At 33.4% G+C, this 17,336-nt stretch overlaps 1 protein-coding gene and 1 long non-coding RNA gene across 3 annotated transcripts; one reads left to right on the forward strand and one right to left on the reverse strand.

Annotated features, from left to right (window-relative positions):
• The first annotated feature begins 2,347 nt into the window (after nt 1-2,347).
• On the forward strand, nt 2,348-9,874 carry LOC130628519 (uncharacterized). The gene is made up of 4 exons (XM_057441454.1): nt 2,348-3,632; nt 8,204-8,270; nt 8,698-8,792; nt 9,010-9,874. Exons 1-4 carry the CDS (start codon nt 3,591-3,593, stop codon nt 9,376-9,378), a joined length of 573 nt encoding a protein of 190 aa, XP_057297437.1. The 5' UTR covers nt 2,348-3,590; the 3' UTR covers nt 9,379-9,874.
• On the reverse strand, nt 9,308-16,707 carry LOC130628520 (uncharacterized). Of its 2 annotated transcripts, XR_008981839.1 has the most exons (5): nt 12,774-16,707; nt 11,417-11,820; nt 10,990-11,166; nt 10,501-10,887; nt 9,308-10,188 (listed from the first exon to the last, which is right to left on the reverse strand). It is a non-coding gene; the product is annotated as an uncharacterized LOC130628520 (long non-coding RNA). The 2 variants fall into 2 exon arrangements; XR_008981838.1 differs by having other exon boundaries at nt 10,990-11,820.
• Nucleotides 16,708-17,336: the final 629 nt, after the last annotated feature.

The raw sequence follows: 17,336 nt of genomic DNA on the forward strand, positions 1-17,336 counted from the left end.
CAAGGCACCAATAGACGTTCCCCGCCTCAAAAATAATCTCCAAACCCCCATCCCACTAGCAAATAATTTTTTAAAAAAGGATTAAAACAGTTACTACGTATATGTTCGAACCATGGAAAATCGTATATACCAACATACAACAAAATAGATTGAAAATATAACATTTTTAGGCAAAAAATATTATGCTCATTGACTTCTCTGGGGCCTTTTTCTAATTCAAAGTAGTACCACAAACAGAAACAGTAATTTTGCGCAAACAGATAATGCCGTGTCAGCAAATATTAGTATAAGTATTTACAGACCATAGATGTAAAGAAACTTTTTTATTGATCAACACAGAATTATAAACTGGAGCTTAATGTTGTATAAGTTTCTATAATTTAGCCCAACTGTTGCTTTTAAATTTTGTTTGTTGTCGTAGGAAACCTAAATATTTTTATAACAAAGACAGTTTCCGTAACCTTTGCTTCTTTTGTTCTTTCTGTCATTTTTTTTTTTTTAATCACTTGGGGCTGGCTGTTGTTTTGTTTTTAAAGAATTCGATCCTCGTGTCCCTTATTTAGTAAATACGATTCGAGCAAAATTTTTTTTTAACTTGATAAACATTGTCAGTAAACTTGTGTAATGATTACCAGCCAGTCGTCTAATGCATAAAATGTGGATATAATTTAATCTGATTGTCACTGTTTAATGCTCTGAAAGTGAGCGATACGAGTTTACTATGAGCTATCAACGAGTTGCGATGAGTTAGAGCCTGATTATATGAGGCTAGTTGGCTCAGTGCTGGCTCGCCACATGCTCAGCATGAGAAAATTAAACAGCTTAGCATAATGGCAGAGTTCTACTAAAAGTATTTGACATTATATGAGGTGAGTCAACCCGCCTACAACCGTGGTCACAATATGTTGTGACAAGACAACGAATTTCGAAGTTCGCCACCTCAAGTAATTGCGTAGGCTCATTCTATATTAGATTCACACATCCTGAACTTGTCAATGTTTGGTTACTTGGTAAATACGAAATTTATAAAATGTGCCAATTGTTGCTGACGTCAGCAAGGCCATAAATCACGAATTTTGGGGCCTTTGTGGTCCCCGACGTGAATTATTTAGATGTGCGGGCGTGCTAAAGAATGTGACTAGCAACTTTTTCAACGCTCTTGGCCTGACTTACTTGTGTGCAAAAGTAGCGACTTATCTGTATTTGTCATTGCTTCGAAGAAATGGCATAAAACAGAACATATTGACATATTTTTTACAAATAGAAAGTATTGACTATTTGACTCTTTTGTCCATATTTGAATAATGAGTGAAAAACTGCTTTAGTCTCAATATTTTTGTCCACGATTGTAGGCGAGATGGCCCGTTTTTATTACCCGGGACGGGTTGGTTAGTTGGGTTGGCTCGGTTCATATAATATCACTTTGACGAGCCAGGTACGGGTTGAAAAAGAAGAGCTTGCGTATTGCGATCCAAAACAGAAAAAAAATAATAATGGCAGCAGACAAGAGGTTTAAATGAACTTCAGAACTTATGGAGTAGTTTACCTGGATTTTCCTGTTGTTTTAAGAGTTTTTTTTTTGTTTTGTAAAAAATATGTCAATATGTTCTGTTTTATGCCATTTCTTCGAAGCAATGACAAATACAGAACACCTTGGCGACCAAAATACTTAATTATGATTTTGATTTAATTTCGCTTGCTTGTTTACATCTGACATCCGCCATTTTTAAGAAATTACACGCTTTTTTTTAACTTGCAGCACTGTAGGTCTTGACCTGGGTTGACTTTTTCCATATAAACCTATGTATGTATAAATGTATGTATGTAATTTTTTTAAAAGGCCAACTCGCCTTATATAATCAGGCTCTTAGCGATAAAAGTCTCTAGAAGGAGCTTGAACTGAAGTCGCATCGACTAAATTAAACAAAAAAAACCTTTCGGAAACCAAGACGTAAAAATAATTTTCATGTAGCTAGGCAAATCAGAAATTAGTGTAAAATCAAAACAAATGATAAATGCAACCCTTAAAATTTAAACGGGCAAAAAAACTGAGAAAATCATTGCTTAAAAATCCTCAGGATATTATCACCACGATTTCACTTTTTTGTAAATCATATCGAAAGTTAACATGACAAGTTATTAAAATGAAGGAAGACATTTTTTTGATAAATTATCATTGAGACAATAATGTTTAATTTGTTCTTTTTGCTGCGTCAGAGGTAATCCCGGAAATCCTTGTACAAGACCTTTTATGTATATTGCAGCTCCTTACATTTATGAAGTTTGGTGGTGAACCGTATAATGACTCAGTTTTTACAAATTATGATAATGTTGAAAATTCGTGATGGCGTTCATCGTCTGACGATAAACGTTTTTATATACTGTTTTAAGGTAACGGTAAATGATACTATTCGGACACTGCAATCGTCCCTGCATGGAATAAGTGATGCGATACAGAATAAATGTACAATTAAAGTAAAACGGAATTGTTTACATGTAGAACTGACGTGCCCAGCGTTACGAAGTCTAACTCCATAAAGAATCTAATGAAAACATAATTTGTATTTTATCTAACGTTGTCGATGGTAGAGGAGTGGGTACACACGGAGAAATATGTTTTAACATTTCCTGCCTTGTTTATGAACAAAATTTTTATTGTCAACAACTAACTAAATATATCCATCTGACAATAAAGTGGTACAAAAGTGTTTGTTTTGCTCATAACAGTTGAGAAATCGTTCATGTGAGATTTAAGCCTCATACTCAAGATTAGTCTTTTAACTTTCGAACTTTCTTGGCAATTCAATCAGCTTGCTATAACCGAAACTAAATGAAAATGGTTTTTATAACAACATATTTATCGGATCGCTGACACATTATTTTTATGAGAATAAGTCAAAAGATTATAGATTTTTAATGCAACAAAATTTTGAGGGAGTGAAGGACATTCTAGGTTATATATAAACTGTAAAATTAATTAGTATTTATTTGTATGTTACAGTCTGCAACGTTTCATTTCTTAGTGAAACACTCACGGTTTCAGAAATGAACAGGAAAGCAGTACAGGGAAGTAACTTGTGCGCCGGCCAGTGTTCGCAAAAAATCAGATTAACTCATGTTTTATTCGAATAAAAAATGCAAGTGGGATGATGGGAAAAGAAAGACAGCGAATATGATAAAAAACGAATATTTAACGAAGACATTTTAAAAAAGGTTCTATAAAGCATTTTTTTTATCAATGGGTAGGAGTTATAAAAATTATGCCGTAACACACTTTATATGCCATAATCCCATTAAAAACCTTAATTGAAGCCAACGCGTAAGACGACTCTTCTCCGCAGATATTTTGTTAAATATTTATTACATTTATCAATATAATGATTGTTATTTTTCAAGTTGAAACGGGGAAGGTGTGTTTTTTGTGACGTTGTGTGATATTAACGTTGTTTGGCTTTTTGTAATGTGATATAAAAAGACATTTAGGATTCTTGAAGAGATAAAGTAGAACAGGGGATGAGTTACACTTAAAAGCAAACCTAGGAACAATCGAGAAAAAGTGAAGGTCAGACAGACAGTGTTTTGTTAGAACGATGGAGGAGAATCAACAGATATGCATTGCTTGTAATAAAATGGTAAGGACGGGCAAATTGAAGTTTCTTTACGTTAGTGAGTTCTGTCTGTGTGTGTGCTCTTTCGCTTACAACACACTGTTCTGTTTTGAATTAACTTTTAGATTCCATTACCACTATCATCAATTTAATCAACTGCTTTGTCTATTATCTTAGTATTTGGGTGAAAGAAGTAATAATGAACAAATTTTATTTGACAGTGTCTGTTTAGTACTGCAACGCGCGACCCTAACTTTCAACTCCTGCAATAGCGTCATCATGTCTCAGAGTCCATCTTTTATTTGAATTTAAACATTTAAGCATACGTACATCTAAAATCTTATATTTTAAAAGACTCCGAAATTGCTGCTACATGTTTTTTTTATCTTCTGGAATAATAGTGGCACTAGAATATGCCGGACCTGTACCTTGCAATTGTTCCGAGCTTCAAACAAGCAAATCAAAAATGAAGCGTTTTTAGTGATTTACAATAAACCATTCATTTTCTATACTCAAGCTTTGAATCTTCAAACTTAATTAATAAGGTAGTCATTCACTGTTCTTTTATCAAGCTTTTATGTTTTTTTCTGCGCCATTTTGTCTGTAGACAAGAAGCTGGTAGGATCTGTAGAATGAGTTGAAAATGTTAACACGTAAGTCGTATTTGATCCCAATCTTCTGCGTACGTACGGTACATATATGTAACTCAACGATTGCGTAAGAGGTCAAGAAGAAAAAAAACGTGATTATACAGCGAAGGTATGTGACGCCATGGCAACGCTAAAGAGTTATTATTGAGACGAGATTGAACTCGAACTGTCTTGCACAAAAGTGCCGTGACAATGACGGAAAACGGAGTTTTATGGCAAAAGATGATATGGGTAAATTTTTTGTCAGGCATGGCTTCACTGTTGAGCAATTTTTAACTTTCTGAGCACTTTTATTAATCCTTGAAAACTTATTTCAAATGATTGCCTCCCGCCTTTAAAAAACTATAACCTTGTAAATGTTGTTCTTAATGCGCCTAACTACGGAACGTTTAAATAGAGATTTTAAATTGTAGCAGGAATTGTGACGTAGTGTCTCTCATGCATTAGGAGGTAGAAAAACAAACGAAACTAGAGATGATATCTACGATCGAAGCATTATACATTCACTATCTAAGGAGAACACGCGACGTTCGTTCATTCACGTTTTTTTGATCCAGCCACAGCAGTAACTTATGTGTTAACTTCGATTTGTCAATATGTTATTATCAGAGACAAAATTAAACATAAAGATCACTTTTTTTTGTGAGATTTTCTAAGTTTGGTTAATGGTGTTCTTAATTTCTCAGGCTAAATGTTCTTATCACTATGTTATAAAAACACGTGGAATTGAAATTACGATAAAACCGTTATTCGGCGCATTATTGATATTAAACTCGATGTATCATTAGATTTTGTCGAATACTGCTTTATGTTCATTCAGTGCCAAGTGATTTTTATTAACCTGTGCAGCCGTACGTTCATGAAATATGATTTCTATAAATCTAAGTGCTATTTGTACTCGTGAGAGGTATCGTCGCATTTTCACGACATTTCTTTTGTTGCCTCCTCATACATGACTTAGTTTGTCTGAACCCTATTCGTACTAATTGAATTGAATAAAAGTGGCACGGGTGAAACAGTTCCCACTCCCCCATTTCCCCAATTTCCCTTTCCTACCCTAAAAACGAATAGGGTTAGAAAGAAAAGCCTGGATACTGATGTGAAAACCCGCAGATGCAGAAGTATAAATTATGCAGCAAATAGCTTCTTTACGAATTGATACCATCTATTCGATAATTATCTGCTGGAAAGGTATTTTGGTTGCTTCTTAAATAAGTTGTGGCTGCGTCACTATAGATTTTACCGAGTGCTATAATTATCGAAGAAAAATGTCCTTTACGTCACAATAATCCTTTTTGCCAGCTTTGTTTTCACATCATATTTTTTATAGCGGTGATTACTCTGTTTATAATGTCAACAACTCGATAAGTTTGAAAACAACAATATCTCGAACTATTGTCAATTACTAAGTAACTCCTGTCTGACTACTTACATGATTGCTGCCAATGTTTTATAAGAAACTAAGCCTTGCAGTTTTCTTAAACTTATACGTCTAAGAAGACGTTCTTAAGCGAGACGAAAAGGCAATTGTGTGATTAACCTTTTTATGTTTTTAAACATTTCTTCTGACAGACACCATATAAAGCCTGGACTGTTCTTAACTTTTTCTGATGTTTTACCAGTGAAAATAATTTCTGTTCCAGAGTGCCGTGTGTATTTCATGATCCTATCTCCAAAACGTTCGGTAAATTAGAACATGCAACAGTATGTTTGCATGTGTTTGTGTTTTGCTTTACAATCTTAGTCAAAATATGTTGAGACAAGACGCATAGGCTATTTTTGTATCAGAGTCACGAATTTTGTACCTATCAATGTTCAGAGTGGAGTTAAGACTTCGCATCTTAGGTTATTTCGACGTAGATTATTTCGTCCTGCAGACGTACTAGGACTAGCATCTTTTCAACGTCTACCTGACCTCGTGTGTTCAAAAATAGCGACTTTGCATGCTGCTGGCTGCTGAGTATTGAACGTTAGACATGTTTGTTTATATTTGAGAAATGACAAAACACTGCTTTTGTCTGAATATCTTTGAATAAGATGTTAGATTATGTAAAAGATCGAAAGCGAATTAGATTTTTTTTACCGTTTTGGTAAAAATAGTCGCAAAACAGTGACTAAATTTTGTCTCAGTGATAATCTTAATGAAATATTTTAGTGAATTTTCTTTCGACTAACTTTTACTGATTTTATTTTCTTTTTTTGTCGATAAAGTTCTTTTTACTTAATTTTTCACCCCCTTTCGTAACTGCATTGACTAAGAAAGAATACTAAAATTGTCAGTCTACATTTTGAATTGAGATTTTTCCGTAAAAGGAGATTTCCTTGTTATGCATTTTTAATTTCAAACAGAGAGAAATTTGAGCCCAAGTATTTGTCAATAAAATTTATTGACTGTGCAATAAGGTGACTAAATTTTTTCAAGAGGCTTATTTTTACGGAAATGGTGATTACTGCTATTCAAGCCTTTTTTTACAAAACTGTCTTTATTTACCTTTAATCAGATTTTAATGGCTGATATAAACAAGGGAAAACATGTACTCGGGTACGTTCAATCATTTTATTCTTGAGATTTTCTGCGTTGATGAAAATCGGTTTGTCAACTTTGTGCCCAATTTGCTAAAGTTTCGTAAACACATTTTTCTATCACAAATCAATAATTTGTTGAAGACGCCTTCTTGTTTATTTTGTTTAAGAGTTATTAAACAGAATATGTTTCCTATAGTTTTATAAAAAAATAATAACGAGTTAATTTAAAAGCCACTTCCTTCTGAAAAGACAGTACTTTAGCTTTATAATCTTGTTTATCGATATGTATTGGACAAAAATGTTTCATTAAAAGGACTTTATTTGATTAAAAGGACAAAGCTTCGTGCCATGTAAAATTTAAACATCTTTTAGCGATGAAATTTTGGTTCATAGGATAACTTAGGTGCGCAATACTCAGTCCTTAGTTTATACTCAGTTTCACCCAGTTTATACTCAACTCTATAGATGATACGGAAATCACTGAAAAAGCTGTTTGAGCTGATAAACAAAAACATGACATGTGTTAATGAAAGTTCTAAACAACAATGATAATCGAGACTAATCGAAGAAATCTCCAGCGCCGTTTTGATAAAAAGGACATGTTATTAAAAACACACTGAATTTAAGAAAAATGGGGGATTTTTAAAAAAAATAAAATAATGATTGTGACAGAAATTATCTATTTTTATAATAACGAAGTGCTACTTCGGATACCTTGTTTGTCTTAGAAAATGGAATTAGTAGGGATGGTCAAAGCTGATTTTTTACCATCAATAATACTAGCGTAAAATTAAATAGTTTATTTTAATCAAGATGCTATTAATTAATTTACTCAAAATGGTACCCAAATCTGTAATGCAAAAAATATTTGTTATCATATGGATTTGTTTATAGCAGGAATATATAATCCTCCAAAAGCAGTTTCAAATTAAGTGGAAAGGAAAGGAATTAGCTATTTAAATACAGCGGGAGCCATTTTGGTTGATAAAATATTTGGTATTTACTCATCGATTAACTTTCAATATTCACCATTTTCGTAGAAAAAAGAATTTACAGGTGCCTAAAATAGTATCTTTTTCTGGGTTAATTAAAAAGAAACTCATCTATTTTTTCATTTTGTGTTCTGTTTACAGATAAATCTCAGCGCGTTATTTTCCGCGAGATGCGAGACTTTGTTTGCTTTATAAAGTGTCTGCTATATAGACGTTTTTGTTTTCCTAGCGTAAGCCTTAACATAAATTAAGTGTTATTACCTTCATGTGCTTAAACTAAGCAAACTTGATTAAAAGGACTTTATTAATTTTCGGGACCGTCATTTTAGTTTCTGCATCTGCGCATACACAAAAACATCTCCACTTGAACACTGACAACAAATATCTTTTATTTCTTAACATTTGATCAAAATCTTCTCTATTTTAGCAATCTTCATTTGTATACAACTGCGATTGTGGTCATGTCATGAGAGAGTCAGTAATTCTGGAAAGAGGTTAGTATATTGTAATGCCAAAGGAGAATATTAATGAATCCAGGTTATTAAATTTCGAGTAATCCCACAATTAGTTAACGGATGAGTTTTATATAATAAGAGATACTAGGGAAGGCTTTAGTGATAATAAAAGTTATATAAACATTGTCGATAGCTATACAAGCTCTATGGAAATTTGCTGTGCGTAATGTTTCTACTCTTATTGTATTATTGATTTTAGCCGTTACAAGAGCTTAGCTATGACAAAAGATAATCAGACATTTTGGTCTTTTGAAACGTCTGGATGTATTTCGCAATTTTCTTATAAGCGATATAATCTGAAACAAATCTACTTTGCACCAGTGATGTTGCTATACAGTTTAGTTGTTGTCTTTTTGTACCAAGACATATTAAGTATAATTAATTATGTTACTATACTCTTGTTTAGAACGTTCCAGAAAACGAAGAGCACCATATCGACCAAATTCAATAAGTTCAGAATGGATCGGTGTTAACCAATTGAATGGCGCTTGTATGAAACAGGTATGCAATATAACATAAATATTCTTTCAGTTTTAAGGAAAAAGAGTAGCCAGTCGTTTAGATTGTCATATCAACATTTGAGTTACCACGAACAGGATTGCGCCGCAGACGAGAAAAAGAAAATCACATTTATACCCAGGACCAGCAGTAACACCATTTTTAACCTTATTTATGGAATTATCAGAGTATATTTCGTTACAATTTCACTATATTTCAGATTAAAAAATGTACTGGCGATATCCAAGATGACAATAAAGTTCTTCTGAAATCATTTACTAGCATAAAACAAAAACAAAGTTGCAATAAAAAGAGAAAATTCCCCGTAAAACAAAAGAAAAGAATTTTCGAGAAAACTAAGCACAAGAAGAGCCAATCAAAAGAGTTGCTGCAAATCAGTGAAAGTTCATATCAAAATATATACTTTAATCGCTGCAAAAGCTATCGCAAGGCGAAAATATCTGATTTGGATTTTGAATTTGATTTCTCTACATTTGACAGTCATTCACCGTTTTATCCAACAGCTCTCGAGGACATTAATACCAAAATAAACCGCACAAACACCTTTTATAGACTTATCAGTGAATAGCTAGAAGTTAGAAATGAAAAAAATTTGAAAGTTGGGTTATGTAATGCCACTAAATCGTTGCGCTTTTACAAATCAAACGGAACACGAGGTTAACAATTCGTCAAAATGATACAATTATATATATTGCTAAATTAATAACTTGAATTCTACACTAAATCTACAAAATCAAATTTTTTGGTTATTTATAATTAACAAAAAAGGGCTTCAGTAAAAAGACAGAAATTTTACGTTAACATGACGAGTGTGCTTAACAGTAATACATAGCTATGTAGCTACGACGATGAAATGGATGTACAGACGACCTGTTGATAAAAGTAACCGAAACTTTGGGTGGAAATCTGTGCGTTATCCTTGATGTACAATGTACAATCAGGCGTATAAATGATCCTACGCGAATATACTGCTTGGCAGAAGGCTACGGAAACATATTGTTACAAGTTACTTAGGTTTTTCCTGATAAAAATTTAGGCATTTGAAGTAACAAATATTCTTTAAAGGGTTGCTATTGTTATTATTGCCATTAATTATTTCCCAACAAATAAAAGTTTTTGTCTCTCTCAAAATGTTTCTATGTTGTCAATTCATTGCCAATAGTTTTAGACGTGTTTTATCTGCAAGATTGGCCACCTGGTTCAATTCTTGTTGATCTTTATCTTTTAACAGGTTTTCAAATCTCGAAAATAGTTAAAAAATCTTCTTCTTTCGTAACCGATCACTCAAATCTGCTAACATTTCCAAGTAGCATTCACAAAGGTTTTCTTGGTCCTAATTCAAATGTGGGTTATTTTCGTTGAACCAAAACAAATGTCGCTACAAAAAAAATAATTAAAAAGAATCCATGAAAAGGTTTAGAACTGGTTTCGGTATATTTTTTTTACTGTGGTTTATTCTTTTAAATAATAAAACCCCGCCCTGTGATTAAAGCCGTACTTTAAGAATCCTTTATCCGAAGAATCAAACACTCTACCTGTAGATCTTTTCGTTCTTAAGACAACAAAAGTATTAGAATTTGCTATGTTAAACAAAAAAAAAAACTTCACTCAGTCATTTTTGTAGAAAGAAACGGCAATTTTAATGTGGTTGTCAAAATAGCTACATAACAAATACTACCAACGTAGCTACCTTAAAAATCATTGTCGACATCCCAGGTAACTTGTGTCCTGTTTTTCCTAACCATTTTTTAAAATTGTCCTTAAGTAATTTATGGCACCATCTGCGACATCCATTATCTGCTTTATTAAGGCTTTGCATAAGCGTTTTTCCTGCATTTGATACAGAAATGTGCCAAAACCTTTCCTTCTTTGGTACAAGATGCAGCCCAACCTCTTCTATATCCTGACTGTAACCTTTTCTGGCAAGGCTTTTCTTGTCTGCAGGCGTGGTCATTTATAGAGTGCCAAATTGATTTGTTTGGTTTTCATAGATGGAAATATGTCGACATTAATATGATGTTTTTCTTGCTCTTTAATGGTAACTGTAACAGCTGGACCATGCGGTTTACATCAACATCTAAAGGACAGAGAGACGGTTAAACTAAAGCGACACACGGGAATTTTCTTATCCACATGTCCCTTAAACATTTTAATTCCAGTTTTTAAAGTGAATACTTACTTTCTATTTTTTCAACTGCACACTGCATATTCTCGTATAATTGCTCCTGGATTTTTCTTGGGTAGATAGTTTCTTTTTTTTTTCGTCACGTTCAACCAATACGTCTTCATAAAAGCAAGGTATCGACTTATACTCGTTAGATTTGATTACGCTAACGCGAACGTTTACGCTTGGTGTCTGAAAAATAAAACATTCGCAAAAAAACATTTTTTTTATTTACAATTGTTCCTCTCTATGAATATGCAAAAAGCTGGAAAGAAATTTTTTTTAAGGCTGTTCGACTAAATTTCGTACTTGCGGACAAAAGTTAATGGTGATTTGTAGACTAAAAAATCAGGCGAGACCTTAATAACTACCTCTTATATTTCATTTCAGCTTACAAATTGTAAATACCTTTGACTCTGATTATAATGGTAGAATATCTTACCTTCTTTATTGATACTTATTTCTTCCGATGAATACTTCGATGGTACGTCATAGTCAAATTCATCTGCTTTTCGTATCTTTGTATCTGTTGAGTAACTACCAGAGGGAGCAAATGTCTTTTTAAAATCTCCGTCGCCAAAACATTTTTTAAGGATTCTAAATATTTCTTGACTATTTTCTGACTCACTTTTTGATCTGGTAATGGGACCTCAATTCTTCGCATTCGTTCTGCCATATGAACTTGATGCGTTTATGGGCATTTTTATCATGTTCTAGAAACTCTGACTTTTTCTCAAACTTACGGTGACACTTTTGACATTTTTTGGATTTCGATAAACTGTGACTTTCTTCTTGCTGACAAACGCAATCAATTTTTGAGTGGAATATACACTTTGGTGTTAAATCCTAAAGTAAATGAAAGCACAAAAAAATTTAGATAAAAATATCAAAAGAAGTTATAATCAATAACACTAGATAGGTGATATGTAATTCCGTCTGCTTTGAATTCTTTTGGACTCTATTCGACGCGGGTCGCACATATTTTGACTGGAGTATTCCCCCGATAACAAGTTTTGATAGAACCCTGGCCCGAATAGGTTTAAAATGAAACTGATAAAATTTTATTTTGACAAATAAAACTGGAAAATTTCCTACAATTTTTACGTTGTTGTTAGCTAGAAAGTGCATATAGAGTAGACGAGGATTTTTTTTATCTTCAGACATGTTTCATGTTAGACATGTAGTTGTTTGTAATTGGCCAGCGTAAGATTTTTTCAAAATTAAAAATAAACTTTCTTGACATCTTAGAAATCGCCTTTTTCTAAGCAAAAGCATTTAAGTTATACTTCGTAGTCATATTATAGCGACTTACGTAATGTATCAACATATTCTCAAACATGTTACACGGTTAAATTAAATTTATGTTAAGAAAAACAAGAACATTTTAAGAACACTAGTCGTTAGCCCGTGGAAAAATCCACAGGTTCGCCCGCATTGCGTGCGTCTCGCTACCTGCGCAGATAAGCTACCATTTTGCGTGACAGACGGACGGACGGACGTATACGGGTATTATAATATAGATACAAGACTGGATCTTTCAAACACTAAAGAAAATAGAAAAATTGCGGTAATTTTTATCACTATAACATACAGCTGCCGAAATATGAAAGCTAGTTTAAATATCTTATTAGAAATAAAGATTGAACAAAAAGAAGCTATGAAGAATTTTACTCATAGCCAGAAGTTTAGTCGATTTTCTTAATTAAAACTCCAAACTTTATAACAGCATTGATATTTAACTGTTCAAGGTAGCTGACAACGGAATATGCTTTTGAACCAACAGCAAACTCAAATAATACCTTCTTATTGTCTGTCTTGAATTGTTTTAATATCTTTGACTTCTTCACCGTTGTATGTTCCATTATAGCTTTTTTCTCTATTATTTCTCTTGTGGTTATAATAACTCTATCTAAATAAACAATAATTATATATATGGGCTGATGAAGGTAATGTTACGGAAACACGCGCCTTTATAGGTGGCCAGTATTGGCGGAAGTGCAGGCTTGTGCTGGTGGGCTTGAACTACTAACTGGACTCGAATCTGTAGTGAGGGAGAAGCCAATTGTAAACTCCTACCTGACCGATAGCTCAGTTCAAATCCCGGTCAACCCAAGTTTTCACTTTCGTCGATAGATATCACCATATATATATCACGGGTAAAATCGTTTTTTTTAACTAAATTTAAATGTTAACAATACTCCTTTACGACCTGTTTAAAATGTATATGTGTTATTTGTCGGAAGAATAAATTCTCAATGCTCCTTTTCATTAATAAAATGACGTAATCTTCTACAGCATGAAAACGAGGCAACCTATGCTAAAGTTATTTCAATATGGCCGAGCGTAAGAGGAGTCGTGGGTCATCCTCATCACTTCGACGTGAATGTGCAGCTTATGGCTGCTCTGCTGTGACTATTACTTCGAAAATGAGGAGAAAATGCGTTCCGACACTACCTTTTTCCCATTTCCTAGTGAGCCAAGCCGAAAACAAGTCTGGTGCAGCTTGATAAAACGTCAAGATGGCAGGGATGGTCTCAAGGTCACAAAGAACACTGTAGTATGCGAAAAACACTTTGAAGAACAAATGATTTATAAGCCTCCAGGAGGTACGAAAAAACGATTGCTACCAGATGCCAAGCCAAAAATTCATGCTGGGAATGATGGGAAAAAAAAAGTTTCAAGAACCTAAAACTTCAGATGACAGTAGAAACGAGCCCTCTGAATTGGATATTATTAAAGTAGAACTGCAACAAATAGAAGATGAATTTTTTTTTTGACACAGTATAAAGTCGAAGATACAATGAGTTAATTAGTGAACAATCAGATAGAATGAAATACCTTGAAACACATAAAAATAATGATCAGAAATGTTTTATAAGAGATCTTCAACTTCGAAACCAAAGCTTTTCTGTAAAAAGTGAATTTATGGAGCATACATTGAAATCAGATGAATTATGTAATTATTATACAGGTTTATAATATTTCAAAATGTTCTCATTTTTCTTGATGCTGGTGAAACTGGTCAAAAGATTGTTTTGTACAACTATATAGAAGGTAAAACGATGCACGTGGTTGTAGAAGGTGTTTTTCACCATTGGAAAGTTTTATGTTGACACATATATATTCGATGCATCAGAAGGTACGATAAGCAATGCACTCAGTACATGGATAAACTTTATGTATATCAGACTTTGTAGCATATGTATATGGCCAATAACAGGTTCAAGAAATAAGCCTGAATCTATGAAGCAACACTTTACCAACAGACAGTGGATTATCGATTGTTTAGAAATCATAGTAGTTGTTCCAACATCACTATGGCTGCATAAAATGTTATTTTCTAATTATAAAAGTCACACGACAGTTAAAGTCTTAGTTGGGATAGCACCGCATTATATTCATCTTCTATGCATACCCGGGTAGCATTTCGGACAAAAACATTGTTGTTAAAAGTGCGTTTTAATACAGTTCTTAAAATGTTATCACATATTCGACCATGTAATGTCACTTAACATGGCTGGTTTTTTAAATTGAATCATAACTGTAGCAGCATTGGGATCAAACTTTCAAAACCGTATTTTAAAAGATGTAAATTAAATTTATATACACAAAAATTCTGTTCTTTACTTCTTCTCTTTTGATGCAATTTCTGGTAGTGCGTACTTAAAATAAAATGACACAATAGATGATTGTAACTTTTCCCAATACATTGCATCAAATTGAACTCTATCCATTACCATTCCTGTCTGAAGTATATAAAATATAGTCACACCATGTTTGACATGCAAGAGCTAGCTGCATTTGAACTTCATTATAATATGTATGATTTTCATTGATATGTAGAGTCTCTGATTCACTGTTGTATGAGATACATGGTTTTTTCGAAATAGAGCAAACATCCTTCGGATTGATATCTTTATAGTGCTCACTACATTTAACCTCTAGTATTCCAAAAGAAACGCCGTCAAAAACTTTCCCATCAGGAGTTGCACCCAAAACAAAATTTTGCGAATCAATAACCAATCCACATTAATCAACAGAAATTTTCCAACCAGATAGACGCATGAATTTTTCATGTGCTTGGATAGCGATGGGTTCAAAAAATATGCCGTAGCTCATTTTCATTTACACAGCTTTGTTTTTCCCATTTTTGTCACCAAATACAATTAGCTATAGTTAGAGCTATAGTTTTGATCCCCTTCTCAGTATTTTTTAGTTAGATCACAATTTTTTTTTCAAATAGATGCTGTTAATTCTGTTTATGCGGTACATAAACCAATTCGCATCTCTTGCTCGGTCACGCGTATTAACTTGGATTTCTACAGCATGCGCAGAATGTGACCTTAATTGATTCAATATGGCCAATTTTTCCTCACATATTTCACTTCTCAAGTATTCATCAAGCAGGCATTTAATTGGATTAAAAGAAAAACTTTGATAAGTGTTATGTTTAGGTTCTCAGTTAGGTTTGCTGTGACTGTAGAAATGCTAGAATATACAGCGATATCAGCTGGCATTGGGGAACTATGATACGATAAAATAGAACCAACTGGCATTACTCCATACACTGTATCTGTAAAAAGCAGCGGATCAGGATTTATGATTTTCTCAGCATGATTCTTAGTGTCGCTATTCAAAAAAACTTCTAAATCATAAGCTGGCTCATATTTGGTACCGTCGGCTCTAGCATCATACAATGTAGTTTTAATTCCACTGCACTTCTTGTATTTTGTATCGTCATTTGTATTTCTTCGTTTCAAAACTGGGGAAGTAACGGTTATATCCGATATTGAGACTTTATCAACACGATTTTTGCACTGAGGAACTGACCACTCACAGGCCTTTGATGTACATGCTTTGAGTTCTGGAATAATTTTTTAAGTTATCCAAGACCCATTTAGCCAATAACTTCATCTAAGCGTAAGCGTGAAAACAAGTTCCCACCTTCCCAGCTGAAAATTGGCAAAAACAATACATGATTTCATTTGATGATTTATCAATTAAAACAAAAATCCATCTATCTGCTTTCTCAAGCTTGCGCCACACACACCTTTCAAACTAAATATATTATCATTTTCCTTTGCATGTATTGAACCAACATCAATAAAATGTTCTTCCAGAAATTGTTCACCCTGAGTAAATGGTTTTTTAATTTTAAGGGACTTTGCTAACACCAACATCTAAAATAGAATAGTCACTCAAATCGTTGTTTATTAACATGGACATACCTAACTTGTGTCTCTTTCAAAGTGTCTGTTCCTTTCAGGGTATCAACTCTATAAATTAACCACTTCTTCAGATGTTCAATTTTATAACAAACTAGATTTTTAACATCGATGTGAACAGTATCATCATCAATGTCATCTTCTTGTAGTTTGATAGACGTAGGATCTAAAAAACAAGTTTGTGCTATCTAAATAACCTTCATTAACCACAATTTACACATCCTACCTAGCCACCAAAACCACCACAGATTGCAATAATATATAGTACTCACCAACAAGACAGTTGTAAAATCAAGAACTTCCATGTTTAAATCCATATCTGCCTTCAAAGTTACTTGCTAGCGAAAGTAAAATCAGAGCTAGCAACAATACCGTTTCCTTCGTGTAAAAGAATCCAAGGTTATTGCTTTCGCAATGTTTTGCTATGAGCTGAATTGCTAGACCATGGAGTTACAATGATTACGCCAATTTATAGTGGATACACGGGAGAAATTCAATGGGAGATGTATCTCCGAAAACAAATTTATGTCGTTTGCATTCCAAATGTTTTTCTTGCCGCCTTCCCAATCAAATTTTTTAGCATATGATGCCTCATTTTCATGAAAATTTTGAATGACGTCATTTTATTAATATAAAGGAGTATTTTATAATGTTAAATATGTGACGACCGCATAAATGAGCCTGTTGTGAGGAGATCTATTCTGTTCTTTAATATGTCATTTATGAATATCTGTGTGAATTTAAGCGATCTTAATACACGACGGAACCCTTCCATAACATTCTAGAACATTCCAGTCATGAAATTGAGAAAATGAACAATATATAATAACATTTGAGAATAGTAGTTAAATTATGTTATTGATTTCATTTAGTTGTCTTCCCTTTCCGGACCGAATAAGTGTAAGACGAAAAATCAAGGTAAAATGTTCTTTTTACAATATACTGAGTAATGTTTCACAGTTCACAAGCATTTGTTAGTTAAGTTTGTTAGCTACCTACAATCTTAAACAAGAATATCGAGGCTCAATTTTTTCTTCATTTTTCAAAGAAGGCTACAAAGTCATCACTTTTGCACACAAGTATGCCAAGCACAGTTAAAAATTTGGAAAGTGGCTAGTCACATTCTCCAGCACGTCT

This window comes from Hydractinia symbiolongicarpus, chromosome 15 (assembly GCF_029227915.1).
Source record: "Hydractinia symbiolongicarpus strain clone_291-10 chromosome 15, HSymV2.1, whole genome shotgun sequence".
NCBI classification, from domain to species: Eukaryota; Metazoa; Cnidaria; class Hydrozoa; order Anthoathecata; family Hydractiniidae; genus Hydractinia; species Hydractinia symbiolongicarpus.

Coding starts and splice junctions, on each gene's coding strand:
- LOC130628519 (XM_057441454.1), top strand. CDS start 3,591: ATGGAGGAGAATCAACAGATATGCATTGCTTGTAATAAAATG. Junction 3,633..8,203: donor GCATTGCTTGTAATAAAATG/GTAAGGACGGGC, acceptor TCTCTATTTTAG/CAATCTTCATTTGTATACAA. Junction 8,271..8,697: donor GTCAGTAATTCTGGAAAGAG/GTTAGTATATTG, acceptor ACTCTTGTTTAG/AACGTTCCAGAAAACGAAGA.